The 22,143-nt window shown below is 32.2% G+C and overlaps 1 protein-coding gene across 2 annotated transcripts in view; it reads right to left on the bottom strand.

The window, feature by feature from the left end:
* Window positions 1–384: 384 nt before the first annotated feature.
* Window positions 385–22,143, bottom strand: part of LOC118203508 (uncharacterized) — a 42,844-nt gene continuing 21,085 nt past the window's right edge. For both annotated transcript variants that reach the window (XM_085825166.1, XM_035375790.2), the window contains exon 2: window positions 385–2,648. In XM_085825166.1, coding sequence (XP_085681292.1) covers window positions 1,398–2,507 — 1,110 coding nt within the window. In that variant the 5' untranslated portion in view covers window positions 2,508–2,648 and the 3' untranslated portion in view covers window positions 385–1,397. The remainder of the gene's footprint in view (window positions 2,649–22,143) is intronic.

Raw genomic sequence — 22,143 nt, 5'->3', positions numbered from 1 at the left:
AAAAATTTGGATATCCGAGAAAAGGTGACCAAAACCGAGCTTAAGGATGTTGAAAAGCATTGGTGAAATGATGCATTATTCAAAAATGTCGCAGTCTTCCAATATCTACACAAATGTTTCCGATGAAGGCAATGAATTTACCAAAAACTTTAGATAGACTGCCATTTCGTGTTCAAATGACTGGCTGCAGAAATTCAAGAAGCAGAATACTATTCTTTCAGAAAAAACTGGTGAAGCAGAGAACGTTTCCAAATTAGATTTTGAGAAACTTAAAAAAGTGTCTGGAATGATCTCTGTCTTCATTTAAAAAAAAAAAAAAAAAAAAAAAAAAAAAAAAAAAAAAGTGAAAGAATAGGGGAGAAAAAAGAAAAAGACATTTTCAACGCCAACTGAAAAAGTATTTATTTACCACAAAAAGGCATCATGTAACAACAGTAAATTTTACATTAAGAACTGAACTGTATTTCCATTTACATTCCTGTCAAAAATAAAGTAAATATTTGTCCCGCTTGTAGCTTCTATATGTAATATTTTTATAATCACACATAAAAAACAATTACATTATTATTTAATGACTGGATTAATTTTTTTATTTCTGCCATATTACTCTATATTTGATCTTTTAATGCTGTGAAATATTTTATTGAATTAAAAAGTTGCACAAGTGTCATGTCAAGTATAAAGCACAAGTAATAAATTTAACAACTTTATTCCAATTGCGTGGTTTAGCACTCGTCTGCGGGTTGGTAGATGAATATGCTTATTTGTAATTATTAATTAATTTTTAATAATTAAGTCTATTTATTTATCATTGTTTCCTCATAACATAATCTTCTTCTCTTCCACTTTCTTCTCAAAGCAGCAAAGTGTGAACGCTTCGTGATGGATATTTCTCGATGTTTAAGAAGCCATGCTGTAAACCTTGGTACATTTTCAACATCAGATTCAACTTCAATGCAATTCAAACGAATGAGGGTTAGACAGAACCTAAATTTCAATTTATTATCCTGCATTTCGAATCTGATTCCCTCAAATGAAACATTTCTTTTTACAAGCCCAAGTTACATACTTTTTTCTCTTCCGCTTTCTTCTCAAAGCAGCAAAGTGTGAATGCTTCGTGATGAACATTTCGTGATGTTTCGTGAGCACTGCCATAACCTTTGGTAAATTTTCATCATCAGATTCAATTCGTTGTTGAGATTAGTCTAAAGCAATTTCTGTTCAGAAACAACCACATAATTTACTCCTATATACAAACTTTCAGTTCATTATTTGGCATATCTAGTGCCAAACATTTTAAGAATTACCAGTGTTTGGCTTTGAGAATCAGTGTTCTCAGATTTGAAGAAAAATACATCGATCAACGACATTTTTAAAGTTAGCAAGCATCACTAAAATTATCGCCTTAAAAGCCTTCGAATGAGCCATCCATTAATGGGGCTTCTACGTTGAAAGTTTGAAAAAATACGGTTTGGCACTCGATTTAACGGGAGAAGCTTCATGCGTTCATTTTCTAAAGAATTTAAGTTATGAGGTAAGTTATTTCGTAGAACAGCATTTCTGTATTCTTGGTCTGCATATTTCATTAAATTTAATCTTTCGATATACTTTGGAGCTCCTCCCGGGGCTTCTAAAATTCTTGGCATTTTAAATGGCGGATTTCTTTGAACTCCAAAAGTAGTATCCCTTGTTTGAGTTTTCGAATTTACATCTGTGTGTTCCTCCTTGTAGGCATCTTGAGGCTTGTTTTCAATCTGATCTTTTGAAGGGCTTGTTCGAGGTTTCGTTTTGATGACGATGGCGAAATCTTTTATATCTATGGCACGATCTTTCTTGTTTTCGTCGTCGTTTTCTGGTGGCTCATCTTTAGGGTCTGGGCTCTCGATATTTGAGAAATCAGTGAATGTTTCAAATCTGCCCTTATTCGGAAAATCTTCATTAATGTCTTCCGTCTCGCAATCAGAGTTTAGAAACTCATCAAATTCCTTCAAACGGTCGAAAGGATTTCCACGAACTTTTTTTGACCTCAGCGCTGCTTGTTCTTCGTACGCATCATATTCGTGATATGTTTCTCTGGGCCTCTTAGTTTCATAATTCCTTCCACTCGTATCCACATTTCGAAGTTTCGATTGCAGGAACAGCTCTAAGTCCTTAAAAGTTCTTACTTTAGGACTTTTATAATATGGTGTTGAGGGTAGACGATATGGTTTCGACAGCGGTTCATAGTCTTTAAATCCAGTGACATGTGAAAAGGGAGAATCCCAAATTACAGGATGGAGATGAGCATCACTGACACTAAGAGATGGCTTTTCTCCAGCACTTTTATGTTGATGATTATGATAATGAATGTGGTATTCTTTGTATTCGTTGGGCTTTTCGATCTTTTCCTTCCGAAAGCTGTGCTCTGATATCATTTCCTTACTAGGTTTCCTCTTAACAACCCGCACTGTTGTCACGGGTGCAGGTTTGCGGTCACGAGCTTCTTTCTCAATAAGATCCATTAGCATATCAATTTCTTCGGATTCTTCATGACTTGTTCCCTCCCTGCTACTTTCTACTGATTTGTCATTAGGATCTTCACGAATAACAACTACTTTGACGCTGGATATTTCTTGAAATAGTGCAGCCAAGAGGAAAATTAAAGGTACCTGAAAATGAAATGAAATGCATATTTTAAGAATCTTACAATTTTTTCCTTTGCACGTACAAAGTTATCACAAAATTTATTCGAATAGTTTAGGAAAATTATACAGGATTTCTCAACTCAATGCACGAGAATAGAGTTTGAAAAACATTTATTAACATTATTATGCATCTACTAATTTTGTGTTTCATAAATTTCTAGCGAAACATATTTCCTGATCGTTTAGAATTTTGTAAAATACCAATACATCTCTAAAATACTTAACACATTTTAACAAGCATTGCATTTTTGTACCACCTTCACTTAAAAAAGTCTTTGAGAGTTTGATTTTTAAAAGAACATTTCATTGTATTTTAAATTTTAATTTTAAACTATGGCTTCCAAGAATCTGTTTCTGTACTAAGCTTATGTAATGTTAATTATTGTCTTAAAATCTCTAATATAGGTATGAGTCAATTCCTTTTCTATTCTGATGTTTTATTTAACTGACGATGCATTTATTCTCTATTTTTAGATATTTGCGAATTTTAATATTTTTTTTTATAAAACTTCTACTAATTTAATAAAAAAACATAAAACAATTTTAAGACGTGTTATTAGCAATGAGCGTAAAACATTTTAAAATATTTCGTTAAACATCTTTCGATTTATAAGAAATTAAATTATTTAAAATATTAAGAACTATAAAACTCAGAAAAATGCAGAATTTCTAAAACGGGTTCTTACATGTGTCTATGATATCGATATGAAATTTGCAGCATAGATATGTTAGTACCTAAATACTCTTTTGATCTAAAATTTAGTAAATTTATATTTGCAAAATTTTTATCAAAAACTCAATGATCTTTTCCTTCGAAAATAATCTAATTTAGCAATCGACCAGAACATGAATGAATTTCATAGCATGGTTGGTAACTCTCATGTGTCCAGCGCAACTTCTTCCTAACAGAATAAGCATTTAATTTATAATATCTGTTTAATGATACAGATTTGCTAAACAGATGAAACATTAAAAACACAAAAACTGTGCATTGCAATGCTGTCAATCATCTTATTCAACAATACTTAGTAACAAACTTATTAAACATTATAAATTATTTGAGTTTCATACAGAATCTAAAAATGTCGAAGTGTTTATTAACGGCCTTTTAAGACCATATAGAAGACACTTTAAGCGTCAATTATGAATGTGGTACACAGCTATTACTCATCAGAGTAATTACTTATGTTGCATTATGGTCCACAAATAAAATACTTAGATAACGAATCTTGGTCTCTTTTTATGAACATTGTATTAAACTGGGGAAGAAAAAAAAAAAAAAAAAAAAAAAAAAAAAAAAAAAGGTAACAAAAATAAATCCTAATTCTCTTAACAACTTCATACGGTTCTCTTACCACTGCCAAGATACTATTTGTGGTACTAAGAAAAACGTTCAACTTCAGTCTTCGTTTCCTCTGCGACACTCTTTTCATTAGTCCTGATATTTTTCTTCCACGCGCTGTATCGTCCAGTGTCTCTTCATCATTATACTGTGCTCCTCGTTATTCTTATTATGCTTACTCTCAACTCTTTCCAATTTTATATTACCCCAAACTTTCAAACTCTTTTTTTTTTTTTTTTTTTTTACAAACATGTTTCGAAAGCATTTGGGCTAACGCCACATTGGGCTAAAAATATTTAAAATAGGCATATCTTAAGAATTTCCGATAGACAGTCTCGAGCGCTGGACATAAAAACGTTTTACTCCCTACACTGTTGTCATTGTTCGTTTTGAAATCGGTGAGTATTTTTTAATAAAAACTCGTTAAAGGTTTACAAAATATGGAGTAGACAATAAAACAAATTCCAAATTCGGGCTTCCAGGTAACCATGCTCGGGTGGAGGATTATGTTATTCAAAATTTGATGACTCTAGGTACCGTTGTTGTTTCACAGTGCAAGAAACATACATACATTCGGGCAGATTCTTCGTTATTTTATTTCTTTAAATATAATACAGGGCGGAAATATTTGGTGGAAACAATTTGAAAAGTGATTCGGACATTTAAAATGGTTCCACGAAAAATGCCGTTTTGAGACTATAGTAGCCCTTGTGAGCTAACGCCAGTTTGGGTTAATTATTTCTAGTCTTTACTCAAGCTTTTGTAAGGAAATAGTATTATTACAAAATCTACCTTATCTTCTTACGATAAACATTATCCTTGGCTAAAACGAAATAGCATTTTATCTCTCAGGGAAACAATAGACAATATACTCACGCTTAAAAGGAATGCAAACAGAAGGATTATGAATTATCAGCAGTTTACAGTTGTAAGGATTTAAATTATTCAAAAGACTCAACATACCAAGAGCATCTTACTTGGTATTTCACCGAATATAATTTAAATTATGGGTTTGCGGGTTCTCTTTTGTTCATAAATTTTCTCAAATGTCATAATTTTAAGTCATAACTCTATCTCAGAAACCATATTTGGTTTGCCAATAATGAAGTAAAGGTAAACGGATACTCTAGCATATATTATTTTTTTTCACACGCTTAAACTTTTAAGCTCATAACTGGTGACGCATATGTATAATAGTGCAGTTTATAAAGACCATTGTTTAAAAAAAATGGGTTCAAAAGAGACTGCAATGAAGTAAAATTTTAGATTACCGTCTAGTATTTCAAAAATTTACTGTTTAAAAATGTTAAAAGATCCTCAGATTGAGGGAAAAAAACTGCAATCTAATCTTTATCTGCAGACTTCAATTTGGCACATGATGTAATTTTAAGCCAATCATTTACGACAGGTATGCTAGTTTCGGAATTAGTCCACCAGAAATTAAAGAAAAAAATATTATGTAAAATGAGCTATTTAGAAGGACAAACACAAGTAGCAGAAAATTTGGTATTATAACATTATTTCATTGTAAATTAACACCACAAAAGTATATGCGTCTTTCTTTAATAAAGAAAACACTTTATTCACGAAATAACTATGTATTCATTTTACTGGATCTGTGAACACCAGAGGCTTTTGAGAAATGCTTTTCTCATTTGGTAAAAATTTCTTTTTGACACGATATCCTCAAAATGTAAACAAAAAGCACTTCGAAGAAGTTTCCTTCGATGTGTTCAAAAAAAAAAAAAAAAAAAAAAAAAAAAAAAAGTAGGCAGTCTTCTTCAGTCCTTTTTTTCGGTGGAATTTTAAGAAAGAAATCTCAGAGTAATCCAGAATTCAATAACATTAATTTCGCGGAATTTTCAGTGACTAGAAACGCAGTTAGAAATGAATAAAACGACAAATGATTGAAGAATATTATGGTGCAAAAATTTTAATTACAGTTACAAACATCATGTAACATTTGATCCATTGAAAAGTAAAAAATATATCAAAACAAACACTGAATATGGCAAGTATCATTAGTAAACACTGGCTGAAAATGACCTGGATGTATAACAATGTAAATAGCATTTCTTTAGAAATATTTGGTTTACCTGATTTCAAACAGCATTTTCTGTCGATCTTGGTATACTTATGATTTCGACATAATTATAAAATCTGATCTAGATACCACATGACTTCCTTATAAGGCCTAACTGACTTAATTCACTATTCTACTAAGAGTTTCAAATGTAAATAAATGGTGGTCTCGTTAGGCCTACCGCTACTTGCTTAAATTGTTGATAGTTCTACGACTATTGCATGCAAATTAACTAAAGGCATACAAGCTTCAACCGGAACATAAGAACAACATAATTCAATCACTTTTAAAGCACAAAATGCACAATTTACCAATATGTACATGTGTATATATGTATGTAAGAAAAATAAAGAATATATAAAAGATTAAATTAGCAACGTAAATTTCCCTTCTCTATTCTAAAAATAGTAACCTCTCTCTGCGTCATTTCGAGACTATTCTATGTCCTATGATTCTTACGTAATTATGATGATGTAAATGGAACTAAATCAGCCAATAGTAATTTTAGAGCAATATTAATTGTCTAACCAGAATGTATTGAGAACCAAAACTAACTCAGTCTGACTTGAGATTTCATCCTGAACATTACGCACTTGCTTTCCACGCTTTGGCCTAGCTACACTGCTGTCTGCCTGATGCTGCTTTCTTGCTACAAAGTTATCAAAAATATAAGCCTTTTGGAACAGGCGTATTTAATGTGCCGAGTTGTGTATAACTGAAAATAAAACTGAAGATTTTCTACCTTCGTCTTCAATGTCCTAGTCATTATGGATCAACATTTCTACGCAATCAAAATTCCTGCTCCTGAATATGTCGCATGTATATAGTGGATATATACATATATACATTTTTAGTGCGGCCGATTGCAACAAAAAAGGGAGGTGCACAACTACATGTTATAGCAGTCCCATATATAAAATTTCGATATTCTGCGGCTAATAATTTTTTAATTATGCGAGATACATACAAACGTACATACAGATATCACGAAAAAATCTTTTCTGAATCCACTTCAGATTCATTTTACAATCCATTTGGGGGAAAAAAGTCTTTCACTCTGTCCTTCCTTACAGATTTCACGCAAACAAAAATCCTTCAAATGGATTCAACAGCGGTCAAAATGGATATTTGCGTTGAAATAGGATACCCAAAATTTTTCATGATTACAATATTTCCTTGACTTCGTACAAGGAAGTAAAATGAGGATTTGCAATCTAATTCTCTTCAAAAGTTTTTCATTTCTTTATAACGAAAATAACACAGAATAATGCCCCATATCCTTAAAGAATGTTATTAAAATATACTGCTTTCTCTTCTTCTAGGTTAAGAAAATATCGTTAGCTTAATGCTGATCTATTTCAATGCTAATTTGAAAGGAGAGACATATATTTGAATTTTATATAACTAAAAATTCGCACGGTAAAATTCTTAAAAATACTTAAATTTATGCAAATCTGCATAAAAATAGCTTGAGCGTAGATGGATAAGAGTAAAGGAACCGCTAAAAGTTTCCCCACTTAAATTCATGATTAGGGACACAGATAAAATTTCTACAATTTAACAGACACTTTCAGCAGACATTCTTAAAAAAGAAACTCAATTTTTCGAAAGATTAATTTAATTAAAACTAAAAATAAACTTTTCAATAATTATTTTACTACACGAAAGTCAAAAATGTCTTTGCTGCAAAGGCTGGAAAAAACTCTGGAAAGTCTTATTAAGAAAATTTTGGAAAACAGTAATCTAGGATGATTGTGTTCGTGTGCAAAGCAGTTTAAGCTTAATACTACTTATAGAAAAAAACTAATTTTTTTTCTATAAGTAGTATTAAGCTTAATAACTGCGAAATTAGTCAGAATTTCGAAATAGCGAAATAAATAGCGAAATTAGTCAAAAACTAATTTCGCTATTTTCTACACAGAAAAAACAAATTCTAGAAAAACATTCTCATACGCTTTTGTTTCGATTCTGGGTCGTAATGATTAAAACCAGGTTTCATTTGATATCATTAGAATAACAATTTTTATCCGCGTTTCTCATGGAGAGAAGTTCTCGAGAACATTCGACTCCTATTTTTTAAATTTTTTACGTGAAAAATTCTGAGCAATTTCTGCATTTTCATTATTAACAAGCATTACTGATTGACAGCATTTAACAGCCTCTCACAAATCAAATAAGAACACCTGCTGTGCATGCTTTCTATGATCAACTGATAAGATATCATATGATGTCTTACTTGTTGGTGCATAAAATCCAGATGATTTTATTATTTTATAAAAAGAATGAAAACAAAAATGTATTAACAATGGCTCGGCGTATTCGTAGCCTGGCCCACACGCAGGAAATTTAGCTCATTTGGGTATTATTTGAAGAAACTTAATGATCGAAGATGACGGCCATAAATCAAGAATGTAAAGGCAACAGTCTAAATTCGTGAAATAAATAAATTGTTACGACGAGTGATATAGAGCTTAAGATTCTATTTCCATTTTCAAATGCAGAGTTGGCAGAAGTGTCTGTCATTTTTAAAAACAGAAAATATTACACCCTACATTATCGTTACAGCGATACAAATTTTTGCAAGGTATGTCTAAAGGCCAAGGATTAGTTTTTCATACCAGTAAAAGAATAATGCATTTTCACACAAAATACCGGAAATTTGAGTTGTTCATCAATTAATATTAGATACAGATTGAAAATGCGTATATTGATTTTCCTTTGAAAATTTATATTAAAAATGAAACGTGAAAATATTGCATAGAATGTAAGAAAAATCGTAATGTTATAATAATTGAAGTCTAATTAATTAATTTTATCTTCATCTTAAAAATAGTTTTTTTATTAGAATAAAATCTGAAATTTCTGCATCCACTTACAAATGAATATTAAATTCGTAATCTTGCTGACCCATCACAAATATGTCACTCACTTTCTATCAACCCCTTCTATTCCCCTTCTATCAACCTTTCGAGAGGAGTCTCATCTCAAAGAACTTTTTTGCTGCATTTAGCATAGACTCTACAGAGTATTCCATCAACACCACTCAAATTCCTAGTTTGGAATACATATAAAAATATCAAAAGAGCTATACCTGCGCTACCCATAGTTTTCGAGATAAATGTGAAAGAAAAGTATGCAGTATTCGGTGCAAAGGAAAAAAAAAAAAAAAAAAAAAAAAAACTTTTTGGAAACATGAACATCGGTATTTTCAAATGTTTACATAGGAAAATGTTCAAAATGTCTACAGTGCATATCGAGGCAAGCATGCTCGCGCCGCGGAACAGCTGAGTGCAGTTGTTTGCAGAAGTATGAAATCCACCAAAGTACACGCAACATGAAGACAAGTAATTAAGTCACTTTCTGTGATAATGGCTTCGTAGGAAGAAATCCAAAGACGTCAGATCGTGGTGACCATAAAATCGGACCCCTCCTCCAGTGGCTTGGGCATTCCATATACATCCAATCACGAACAGGAACACCGAAATGCACAGGAGCTTCATAAGGCTGAAACCGTAGCCGTGCATTGCCGATAAAGGTATGCCATCTAGGAAATCGATTAATACATCACGAAGAATTACTAAGTGTGAATATCCCGTGAGCCGCCCAGGCAGCAGATATGGTCCAATCACGAGACGGCCTAATATGCCGGCCCACACATTTATAGACCAACATACCTGATGTCTCTGCAGGCGGATTGCATGGAGATTGGACTCTAGCCACATATGGTTGTTGTGATTATTGAAGACTTCGTCACGTGTGAATCATACTTCATCCGTTCACAAGATATGTCAAATGAAACTCTGACCGTACTGCTATTCACGTTCATCCTTCCTGACAAGTGCACGTGTGCTCAACTCGGGAGTTTCTTCCACTTGCCAAGTATTGCATCTCTATTGTACTGGCGTAAGTCCGCCGTGCAATTTTCCGCCAACTCGTGGAGATTGTGTATCGGGTGGATGCTTCCAGTATTTCTCAGTCTGTCGTCCAACCTTCGGATCACTTTGGCATCGGGTGGACGGCTTGATGGATAACGACAGCTTCGTGTCATTCCATGGTGCGCGCATAGATGCCTCGATATGTACGGTAAACATTTTAAACATCTTTCTATGTAAACATATGTAAATACCGATATTCCAATAGAGATTTTCAGCCCTTAAACCAGGTGCATTTTTTAAGTACAGCAAGAGAAGAATCTAGCTATGCAGAATTCTTGACAGAACACCCTATATACACATATAATAATCCATATCTTCATCGGGATTCGAATCCAGGGTAACACTATGATTAGACTGCTCTCCTACAACCATGCCATCAGGGTGGCACATAAACCAGATTCTCCTCTTATGAAAGCAAGAAATGTAGGCGTTGAGAGACTCTCCAAGCGTTGAGCCTGGTACTTCAGATTAGCATAGCAGGGCCGTAGCGCAGTGGTATGCAGTAATATGATCCGCTTACAGAAACTGCCCTTACAGAAATAAGAAATATCACTTTTATCGCATGTTCTAGGTGAACGACTAAAACCAAAAAATTATCCACCTGCTTTTCATGACAAAGAAAAACAAAGGCTCATTGTTCTGGTCTGGGCCCAAATTATCACTCCATATATAGCATGTTCGGAAAAAGTGAGTATAGTTTTATTTCCATAAATATTAGTTTTATTCCATAAATATTAAGTTAGAAATGCATTTTTCAAGTATAAAATTTCTCTTAAAGTATAAGAACATAAAACTGTCTTGTGTTTTGCATAGATTTTAGTCAAGACTCTATCGATTTCGAGGGCAACAGCTATATGTCCATTTTCACAAGAAGCAAAAAAATATGCATATAGTTTATGAATATATTCTCAACTTCGTGGATAAGAGAATTTCTTAGACATAAAACGTAGCATTGTATACGTCTCCCTGTCCTCCACGTTAAGCAAAAAATTCCAGCTAGTAAAATGTTCATTATTTTTAAAATGTCAAACATTACACGTAAATAATATAGAGATTAGCATATTAATGTTTTTCGGGGCCAGCCACAGATTATATAACACGAGCTATTTTATTAAATACCAAACCATCGGTCGCCAAAACCACAACTTTTGTTTTGCAATATCTACTTTACATCAGGACGACTGTTTGGTTTTGGTTTATTTGATTATGGCAAAGCACTGGGGGGGATGCTTTCGTGGAAGACTTGATAAGAGAACTGGCTCATTTACACGTTACCCATGGAGAAAAGATGAAAATGTCCATGCAGCTCAGCCCATTCGCCGAGATTAGAATCCTGGACCAAACTATTAGCGTTCGGTCTACCAGTATTCAGCAACATTACCGCTCAACCGCTGGTTGGCACTTAAATCGGAACGAAGGCTCCTAAGTTTTGTTTCAAAGCATCATCAAATATAACCCTAATAAAGCTACTTAGTTTTTCCTAAGCCCTATTTCTGGTTCGGATACTTCGTAATTCGGATACTTGTGAAATGTGCATGAAATTCTTTTGCATAATTGATAGTTTAATGCTATTTTAAGTATACTAGGCAAATTGTTTCTGAAATATACAACATAATATTGTACTTTTTTGCATTCCCCAAAGTGCTCAAACCAATTTGAATATTGTGAGCATAGAACAAAAATTTCAATTAGTTAAATATTCGTTATATTTTAGTAAATCAATGTGTAGAGTGATTAGGTTTTCTGATGCTGGGACGTGAAAAATGAGCAGTGCTTTCGCCGGGACTTGAACCATGATCTCTCGAATACGCACCGAAGGGGCTACCGTTACACCACGAACTTTTGCAGAAAGGAGGGAGAAAATACCTTATAAACTCACCCTTTTAAAGGGCGACTGGGTATTAGGGAATCCAATCACCAAATCCCGGTGGTGAAGAATCATCATCCACCGCCTTTTAGTTCTGACGCCACTGTAGAGTCATTGTTTTTTTTTTTTTTTTTTTTTTTTTTTTTTTTTTTTTTTATGCTGGAGACGTGAAAACCTAGACCTCTTAAATACTCGCTGTGCTACCGTTACACCACGAAGGCATGCAGAAAGGAGGGAGAAAATATTAGTTTTAAGCAGAAAATTTCTAGATATAATAGTAATAATAATAACTTTATTTAGATCAGCTACATATGCTGTAATCTGAGTTCCTGGATGAAGCTATCGGAAGACAACATGGAGAGCTTTTTATTTTGTACTGTCTTTCTCAATCGGTGCACAGAAGCTTAACATTTACTCGAAGATAGACAGTGAAGAGGGATCTGAGCCAATAAATTTATTCTTGAGAATCTCAACAAATTTCGCATATACTGCATGCACCATATTTTTGCACTTACTAGAAAGATGTTTTACATGTCTAAAAGGAACAATTAGGAAAATTCAGCTTTGGGCACCTTATAGGTTTAACAGTACGGATTTACCAGCTTCTTCTCAGTTTTGAAAGAGGATGCTTCCACCCTCAAGAGTAAATATGAGGGTCTCACATCCATTTTCCATTTCCCTCAACCTCTCTAGATAGCTTTCGGCTCGATATTATTTTAATTGCCCCCATGCAGCAAACATACTACGTACTTAGAAACTGTATTCCTTCTCAAGAATTCGAACACGGGCCTAAAACAGCCTGTTTCATTAACATCATGAAAACAGGGCGGTGCACATGTTGTTGCTGTGGTCACTCATGGGATATTGACATATAAGGGAAGAGATGAAAAGAGATATTGCATGTATGTCTTGTCCTGTCAGCAACAGTGGACACACTGATCATTTGCGAAATAATGCAAAGATATTGTAATGATAATGTAAAGATAAAAACTCGGTGGGTTTGATTATATTTTAATAAAATAAAGTTCGCTATTGTTACCTAGTTAAATTGCTATGAATATTTAAAGCGTTTTATGGAATTAGGAATTTGTAAAATCACCATAAAACGTTGTTTAATTTATCTTCCATGTATATCGGGTTTAACTAGTTTTCGAAGTATTGCCATTCAGCAAAAAAAGATCTTTGAATTAGCTTTCGAAGTTGATCCATCTACAATTAACAAATGGAGCAATTTATAAGCAATAAAAGCAGTTTTCAGTAATTTTATTTTTAGTCCAAAGGGGCTTTGTCCCTGAAGGACTGCTGTTTTCGTTTTACGATTTTGCGTTGAAAACTTTAAAAGGCTGTATTACTTTTCAAATCGTTGCCACCATATATTATCGCCCTGTCTTATATTTAAAGAAATTAAATAATGAAGAATCTGTATAAATGTATGCATGTTTCTGGCATTGTGATAAAACAACGGTACATAGAGCCATCCAATTTTGAATGATGTAATCCTCCTACGAATATGGGCATGTGGAAGATCAAATTTGAAATTTGGAATTTGTTTTATGATCGATTTCATATTTTGTAAAACTTTAACGAATTTTTGATTAACAAACTCAACGATTTCAAAGCGAGCAATGGCAACACTGTACGGAAAAAAAAAAAAAAAAAAAAAAAAAAAAAACATTTTTATCTCCAGCTCGCGAGGCTGTGTATCGGAAATTCCAAAGATATGCTCATTTTGAAATTATTTTGCGATATTACTGTTGAACTGAATTTATTTAAGCGCGAAGAACATGATATTTAGTAAATAAAGGTAACACACAAAACGTTAAAAAAGGAGCGTAATGTAAAATCTTAAAGCTATCAGATTTTTTTAATAATCAATCCAATTGATATAAATTAAAATATCTTACTATAATTAACAAAAGATTACTATAGCATCATATATTAGACCTTGCACAAAATCTTTTGGTTTAGTTTTATTTTTCAATTAAAACATTTATGAAAATATTACTAAAAACGTTTCCCAAAGGTGCTAGATTTGAATTTTAGAAAACTAAAGACATTCATGTCTCAATTTATCAGAGAATTAGAGCGCAAAAAAGTCTACCAAACAGAAAATAGTTAAGTCAAAAATATGCTTTACGGATTCACCATAATTTAGAACAGGAAAATAAAAACAACGTGAATGACAAAAGTTACACAACTATAGATTTTCCATCAAATAAATTTATGTGAATAGAAACTTTGAAGGTACATATTAGCATAAAAAAGATAAAGAATTCTTCTCCTGAAATATCTTTAATCGGTTTTAAATGATTTAGCGAGAAAATATTCGGATTTTATTACCTATGAAATATAGAGATAAAAACCGAGACAAGAAAAAACATTAATAATTTTTTTCAACTGTGAAGTGTATTATTAAGCCACTTTCCGAGCCATATCTGCCTTTACCACTGTTAATTGTTCATTCAGGCGTTACAGATCGTATTTAGTTCAGTGCTTTCGATTCTGTATCACATAACTTATCGTTATCGTTCATCATCCTCCCAGTTCTTTTCCCAAGTGTGAGTTAATATGAGAGGTTTCACAATGAAAAGTTTTCATGATCTGTTTCACACAGTATAATGTTTATTACTATTTCGATTTTTATGTAATTTTTATTTTCTTGTAATAATACTTTTATGACTTTTCCTTAAAAAAGATATTTAAGATAAAGTAAAATATAAATTAATAAAAGTTTTTAGGTGTGTTTCTCTTCTTACTTTCAGTAATTATACTCAAAAGTCATCTTTCCTCTTTGATGCGCATGAATTTTTTACTAAATTAATGGCAAAAAAGCTGCCGAAATTTCTAAATTATTTATCAAGTATCAAGTACTTTTTTCGATAGCAAAAAAAAAAAAAAAAAAAGTATTTTATTTACAGAAATATTTAAAAAGTATTTAATTTTATTTAAAATTTAAATGTTTTTATGAAATTTAAATGGTATTTTATAACACATTTATTCATTGCAAAAGAAATTTATTACGAAGCTAAGGACTCGCTACGAACTAGCTTTCAGGTTAGAAATACCAATACTGGAATCTTTCGATACATTTATCTGCGTTATGTTGCATGTGCATTTATCGGCTGGAAAAGTGAGTTGAAATCTTTTGTTTTCGGCAGATCAGATCTTTAGTTTAATTTCGAAGAAGTCTCTTTTTGAACTAGCAAACAGCAAGTAGTAAACGTGATTCCTTTAGACGGGGCGTAAGATCTTTAATTTATCTTTCAAATTGTTATCGAAATTGCGTAACAAATTGATCGATTTAAATCTGTAAGACCGCTTTGTAACAATTTATATTTTAATAACGTGAACAAATGCTATACTTATAATATATTTAAAGGCTTAGTTTGTAAAGTATCCTATTGATAATTTTATTGCACAGTTGTGTTATTTATTTATTATACTTACTAAAAGGGATCTCTAACATTATACGTTATTGATCTAGAATAATGATTTGGCTCAGCGTTTTAATTTTTTAATGTAAAATATCGCGTTCATTAATGTTCATTTTTATCTTAAAATCTATTGGTCGCATTAGCTACATAATGAATGTCGCACTACAAAAATAAAGGCGAATATATAATATTAAGCACAATTAGCGTTCTAACTAAACTTCAGTAACGCAAGCAAAGTAAAGCTAAGAACTGAAAGGTTTATTAAAATTGCATATCGTAGTATAACAATTACTAGATGTAACTACTTGCGGGTTTTCAGGAACACAAGTATTTAAACAAGTACAACCTGCAAGCTAACTTTTAACGAGTGAATAACTCAATTTCAGCTAATGTAAAATCAAATCTTGCGCACTAACAAGTAAGATTTTTCAATCACCAAATACGCAGGTGAACTAAGCAGGAATCTCATGCTAAACAGTTATCCTGGGTGGTTGCCACGGCACCTGCTAAACCTCAAATTCGTTTGCTACTTAAACTCAGCCTTATTTGCATTCTGGAAAGAGCTTACGGAAGAAATAGAATGCACAGAAAAGAATTTAATGCATTAGCTAAAATAATAGACCCCATATATATATATATGTGTGTATGTATGGTGTAATGAGATGACCTGGAGAAAGCTGCAACTGATTGACGATGGTTCTTTGCGTTGAACTTAGACAGACTTTATTGCCTAGATAGAAAAATGACAGTGGAAGACAGAGCCGTAAATTCCACACATAATGTCGTTCCTTAATAACTAAATATTAGGACACATATTCTTTTTCATTGCATATCATCACCCACAATTTTACACACATTATATTTTTAGAACAATAGAGTCAGCAGAAGCAAAGGGACACTTCGGCGAGCGAAGTAGCGTCTTAACGGCGAGAAAGCTGAAGCAAAAGTGTACAGTTATCCAACATAGAAGCTCTCCAAGAGTTGTTTTTTAAGTTGCTTATTAAGAGAAAGTTTCAGTTCTTTAAATTCTGAGTTCAAATTCCGAATTAGTTAGTACGTCAAAGTTTCGGTTTAGGTGCCGCATTAGTGACGTCATCAGAATTATTAAGTCATGCGGATTGATCATGTTTTTCTGATGGCGTCGGATCTTCATGTTAAAAAATTGTTAATTATTCATTTACATACAAATTTTATATATTAGTTTTTCGCGATTAAAAGAATTCATTCAATCATACGAAAGAGACGAATTGCGATCATACCCAACTTATTGCAGATTTTTTGGAGGAGAGTTAATTCACCTTGATAAATCAGCTCTCTTCCGGGAAATCAGCTATAATTTGCTTGCTTTTCCGTATATGTTCTGTTCTACCTATTTTAAGCATACCATTACAAATTTAAAACTTCTTTAAGTGTATTACAAGTTTTTAATGGTTTTAATACGTTCCTAAGTATTAATATATCCTAATTTCAATTTGCAGTAGTTTTACATTTTCTTTTCTAGGCGATAATTACAGAGAGAAAATTTATAATTAAATACATATGGAAATATTTTTAAATTGATAATTTATTTTCAATCCGAAAAGACTGATACCTTATGTTTCATACGAGTTTCCTTATATAACCTCATATAACTGTATAATTACGATTAATAATATAACTATTATATAAATTATATATTATACATATATGAATTATTTCACATTATATTGTACAATCGAATAATTATTAAGATAAATATTATTATATTACCTCATATAATATCCCCAATCAAAGCTCTTTTATAGTAACTTTAGAAACTGAAGTAATGATGAAAATATTCAAGAGATATAATTCGGTACACTTTTGTTTAACCCACTTAAATGTAAGCAATTCAAAAGAAGCATTATGGCTCTATAAATATGTCATTAATTTGGTTAAGAGGCAGTTGCAAGTAATACAAGAAAAGTTTGAAAGCAATAGCAAGTACATTCCTCCAGATATCTCAAAAATAGATCAAGAGCATTATGGTAATTCGTTTGAGTTTCTGAATCTTTTACGATTACTCTCAAGTTTCCGTTTCGCTACATTGCCGGCGAAAATAAGCATTTTTCTTCTAAGTCTAGGCGCTTGTTGAACTACTTACTATTTAAATTCAATCAACAGTATAACTGAACTAAATTTTACTCTCTTAATTTCACTTGATTTTACGCAGGCAGGCGGCTGGTTGAAATCGCTTCAGAGGTAATTTTGCTAATGCTAAAGAACTGTGAAATTTGGGGAAATGATCGAAATCGAAATTGAGTAGTTTTATTATTAAATCGTTTAATACTGGTTGTGATTGCATTATGAGAAAGCTTAATTCATTTTACCTCAAAAAAGGTTTTAAAAAATTAAAATTATGTTACTTATAGACTTTTACCTTTGATTCTCAAATAAAGTTACAAGTGAGCTCAAAGAACATATTGGAACAATCCAAAATTCAGTGCTTTAAAAATGTTCTTAAACGAATCCAAAAAAATATGATAACACTGTCATTTCAAACCTGAATAAAATTACGATTTTTAAAGGCTTTTACCGTGTAAGTATTTTAGTTAAAATGACTCGGATAGATACTAAACGGCTTGTCATGATAACGAACTTTGATGAGTTAGTCATAGAGCAGGTTATTGCTCTTTACCTAGTCTTTGAATAATTTAGTTATAACAAGTGTTCTAAAAAGCGATTCACAGATGATGTAATATTATAACAGTTTTCTCTCTACGTGAGGAGTTTCTGCTTCGCAGTATGTAAACAACAACATGCTATATATTCTAGTAAAAGGCTAACGAAAGATAACTACAGACAGCTATCTTTAAGTCTTTCAGTATGTATCGTATTGTGTTTTAATTATGATATTTTATTTATTGCTTTATTCTATCAGAAAAAAATAATATGCTGTGTATTTTGTTAATAAAAATATTTTACATCTTCATCTTCTTGATACTGTAGAGTCATTAGACGAGCATGAAAAATATGCAATGTACTGGCGGGGATTAGAACACCAGACCTCCCAAAGCTAGTCGAACTTGCTATCCAGTTAAATTACGAAGGCACGCGTAAAGGAGAAAGAAAATACCTTATAAAAAATACGTTAAAAAATTATTCCATCATGTACATCACAGTGAATAAGTATTTGAAAACAGGGAAGAAGCAACTAAATTATCCGGATCCGTCAAATATCCGCATGAGCTGCGGTTCTTTGTTAATTTGGGTATTTGGAATTTGAACTCTAAATACTCTTTATACGAATGCAGTATCTCTCCGAAAAATGCATTTGGAGGGAGAAGATATGGGATATAAGGCTAAGCAACAAACTGAAATTCTGAAATTTAATATTCATGTGAAAATTTTCCTTTTCTTGTTTGTTTTGAATATGTTAGCAGTATTATCTGTTTTGAGTATAATAAAATTTCATTTAATATTGCGACAGAAGTCACTGATAGGATTTGCCAAATACCCAGTATTTTCAACTGGAGTATTTTGGATAAACTAATAGGGATATTAGGGTTCATTCGTACATCCTAATTTAAAAATTTATAAAGCTTTTTCCGTTCCGAATATATCGAACAGCAGCCACTAATATCGGTATAATTACTATATTACATTACCTTTTCTTTTCACAAATTATTCGTATAGTACTTCGCGTAATATGAAGTCTTAATCTGTATCATTTAATGCAGATTCATGATTAACATAAAAGGAAGCTCAATGAATTATATAAAACTAGAACAAAATGAAGGCTTAAAACCAGTGTGGTTACTAACTGCAAATTAATGTGAATGAAATATACTTCAAACGAAATTTAACAGTTTGAACTTTAATAACTTTAGAGACAGGATGCAAACAGAGGGACCATCAATTATGGACTTGCACGCAGAAACATCTGAACCTTATGGTAGATGTTAATCAATATTTCTTTCTCGTCGTTTCTTTCTTATTTTACCCAATTTTTATTTCATGTTTATATATTTATTATCTAATTTATCTGCATTTGTTATCTATCTCTTCTTCATCTTGTCTCATAGTGCACTCGTCGAAGCCAACTGCATACGCCTTTAAGCCTAACATCAAAGACTGGAGAATGAATGGGTTTTTATAATTGCGATGTCTTTGAAGAAGAAGGCGCTTAAAATCTTTTTCTTCTCTACCTTGTATCTTCTTCATAGGTATTCTTTTCTGTTTAATTTAACTCTTGAATAGTCACGAGTAGGAAATACATCTGTGGCTCACAATGACAACACTGACATTTGTGTTAGTTCACCAAACAGCAAATCTAAGGATTTTTTAGCATTTTTGTACTGCCCCCAATGAAATGAGCGGACACCGAGTAGACTTTATGGTAAGAAACATTTCTACTTTTGCTCTAGTGATTTATCCCTATAACAGACTATTTTATTAATAATTACTATATTAGCTATAATTGCAAGTGATTTATCATTATAAAAGCCTATTTTGGTAAAAAATACAGTAATCAATCAACACGTACATAATTTAGTTTGTAAACGTCCATTTGACTCGTTTTTCTTAATATGAGTGCCCTAAACAGGCTGTTTCAAATGTAAGAGCCAGATTTTACTTAGCTGAAGAATGTTATTTCCTACAATAAAAAAAAACTGTTATATGTCTCTTTTCATAATGAAAAAAATGAGTTTCTTTTCATATGTTCTATGTGTTCCTGTTTCATATTCTATTGATTAAGAGCGCTGAATGCTGGAAACTCAATGTGCTTCGGTTCAAACCAATGCGAACCGTCTGGCTGCATGGTTGGTTTTCGTGGTTTTACCCCCGCGTGAAGTACGATAATATGAGCTCATAAATATGAGCAAGTTTCCATCTGAAAGTAATCCACGAAGGCTTTCTTTCTCTTAGGCAAAACTGTTCACGGCTTTGCGTACTCAAATAACCTAAGTCAACCATAAATCAAAATACGTATATCAGCCTCTCAATTTCTTACTGTGAGCATTTTACCTGCGCAAAAATTCTGCAAGGCAATGCTGTAGCAATTCTTGTAATTTTTTTGAATCCTTGTAAGTTTGGCGCAGACAGGAAGTTCAGCAAATTTTCAGAGAAAACACTCACAATGATTTAAGTTTGGTGATCTGTGAAGCTAAATGCACAATAAACTGTCGTCATAAGCACTTAAACAGATTCAGCTGTGAGGAACATTTACGTATGAGTAACACACTGAATATAAGTGAACTCAAAAATCAAATCTTTCATTTTTTTCGTTATAAGAACGACATATCTTTTACCTGTATAAAAGATTTAAGAACCACGAAAACAATTTGCTAATGCATGAAATCTGATCTTCCTTTCGAAACACCTGCATTTTTGCTATTCTCTGTTTACATGTCAACTAGACTTCTGAGAAATGAAACATTATCAGTTAACTGATACAGAACCTATTCAATTTTTTTTAATCTTCGACGTAACGTCAATTGTGTTACATTGGAGTATGGGTTTGGCTCACCATCTGTATTAAATTGCTGACAACATTATTATTTTTCTAAGAATTTAGCCGAAGTCAGCTTTTCACAGCTGGCGTTCCAAGGACCCTTTTGGTTCCGTGAGAAATTATGAAGAATAAGGTAATTAAAAGTTAAATGCATAGTTCTAATCAGATGCTACGTTTATATAGGTGTTCTTAAAGTGCACATATTGCTTCAAGGATTCGTCAAGGATAAAAAGCTTGAGAAACATTGGCCTGAGACAAAATAATTTTGTTTCTGGGATGGTACTCAAATTATGAGTTCAAGGAAGGATACTTAACGTAATTTCAATTTATTATTCAGTTTTAAGCATGATTTACCTAATAATAGTCCTTTCGTTATAATCGTTTCACTTAGTAATAATCAGTTAATATAAAAATAATCATTTGATTATAACCAGAAGCACGTTTTTGATTTTCAAATTAAATTTAAGATTAATTTGTCATCGAGCAAAAGACAAGCACTGGGAAACATTTTTTTTTTTAAACATGCCTACTTAGCGTAAAATCACGTTTTAGGCTATTCTTTTTTTTCAATTGTTTGATATCATTTTAAAAGACATACTTTTCGCTTATCATCATATTTTTCGCATCTAACCTTCTTTGTATAAAGCTTACGTTCTCTATGTACAAAATTCTTTTAAAATCACCATGACACTTTTTTCTCATCAGGAAAAATAAACAGATCGCTAAAAGTCAATGAATTGTGGTTAATCACTCGGCATTTTTAATGCACTTCACAAATTTCGATAGTGTGCTATTTATCAGTGAATATGCTTCTTAATAACATTTGTATATACAACTTTGACGATTATATAGCTAATAAAACTACTTACCGCAGATAAGGAAGTTTCATTTTATTAGTTATCAGTTTTATAATTACTTAGATCCTCTAAATGCTTTTATATGATAATAAATAAGAGATATAATTTGTATGATAGCAAATCACAAGTCGGCAGTTAAAGAAGTGATGTTCTCATAGTAAAATTATAAAAATATTCACGTCTAAAGAACCATATGTTTCAGGTTTCTCAATTGCGCCAAATATTACATCTAGGCCCTGAAAGATTATTCTGAATATAATTTCTCGTACAGTAAAATTTGTATCCAAACTAATTGTTTCATTAGGTTAGGTTATTTAATTACGGCAAAGCCTCGAGGGCTATCTGCCTAAGGGGAGGGATGCCTTCGTGGAGGACTTTCTAAGGGAAACTGGCTCGTATACACAATTGTTTAATTAGAGGTGACTGCTTCGTGAAGAATCTTCTACGAGAAACTGGCTAGCAGTTATA

This window comes from Stegodyphus dumicola, chromosome 1 (assembly GCF_044657685.1).
Source record: "Stegodyphus dumicola isolate Sdum_Otavi_A_Nest chromosome 1, ASM4465768v1".
NCBI lineage: Eukaryota > Metazoa > Arthropoda > Arachnida > Araneae > Eresidae > Stegodyphus > Stegodyphus dumicola.
This window is presented reverse-complemented; position numbering and strand designations above follow the sequence as displayed.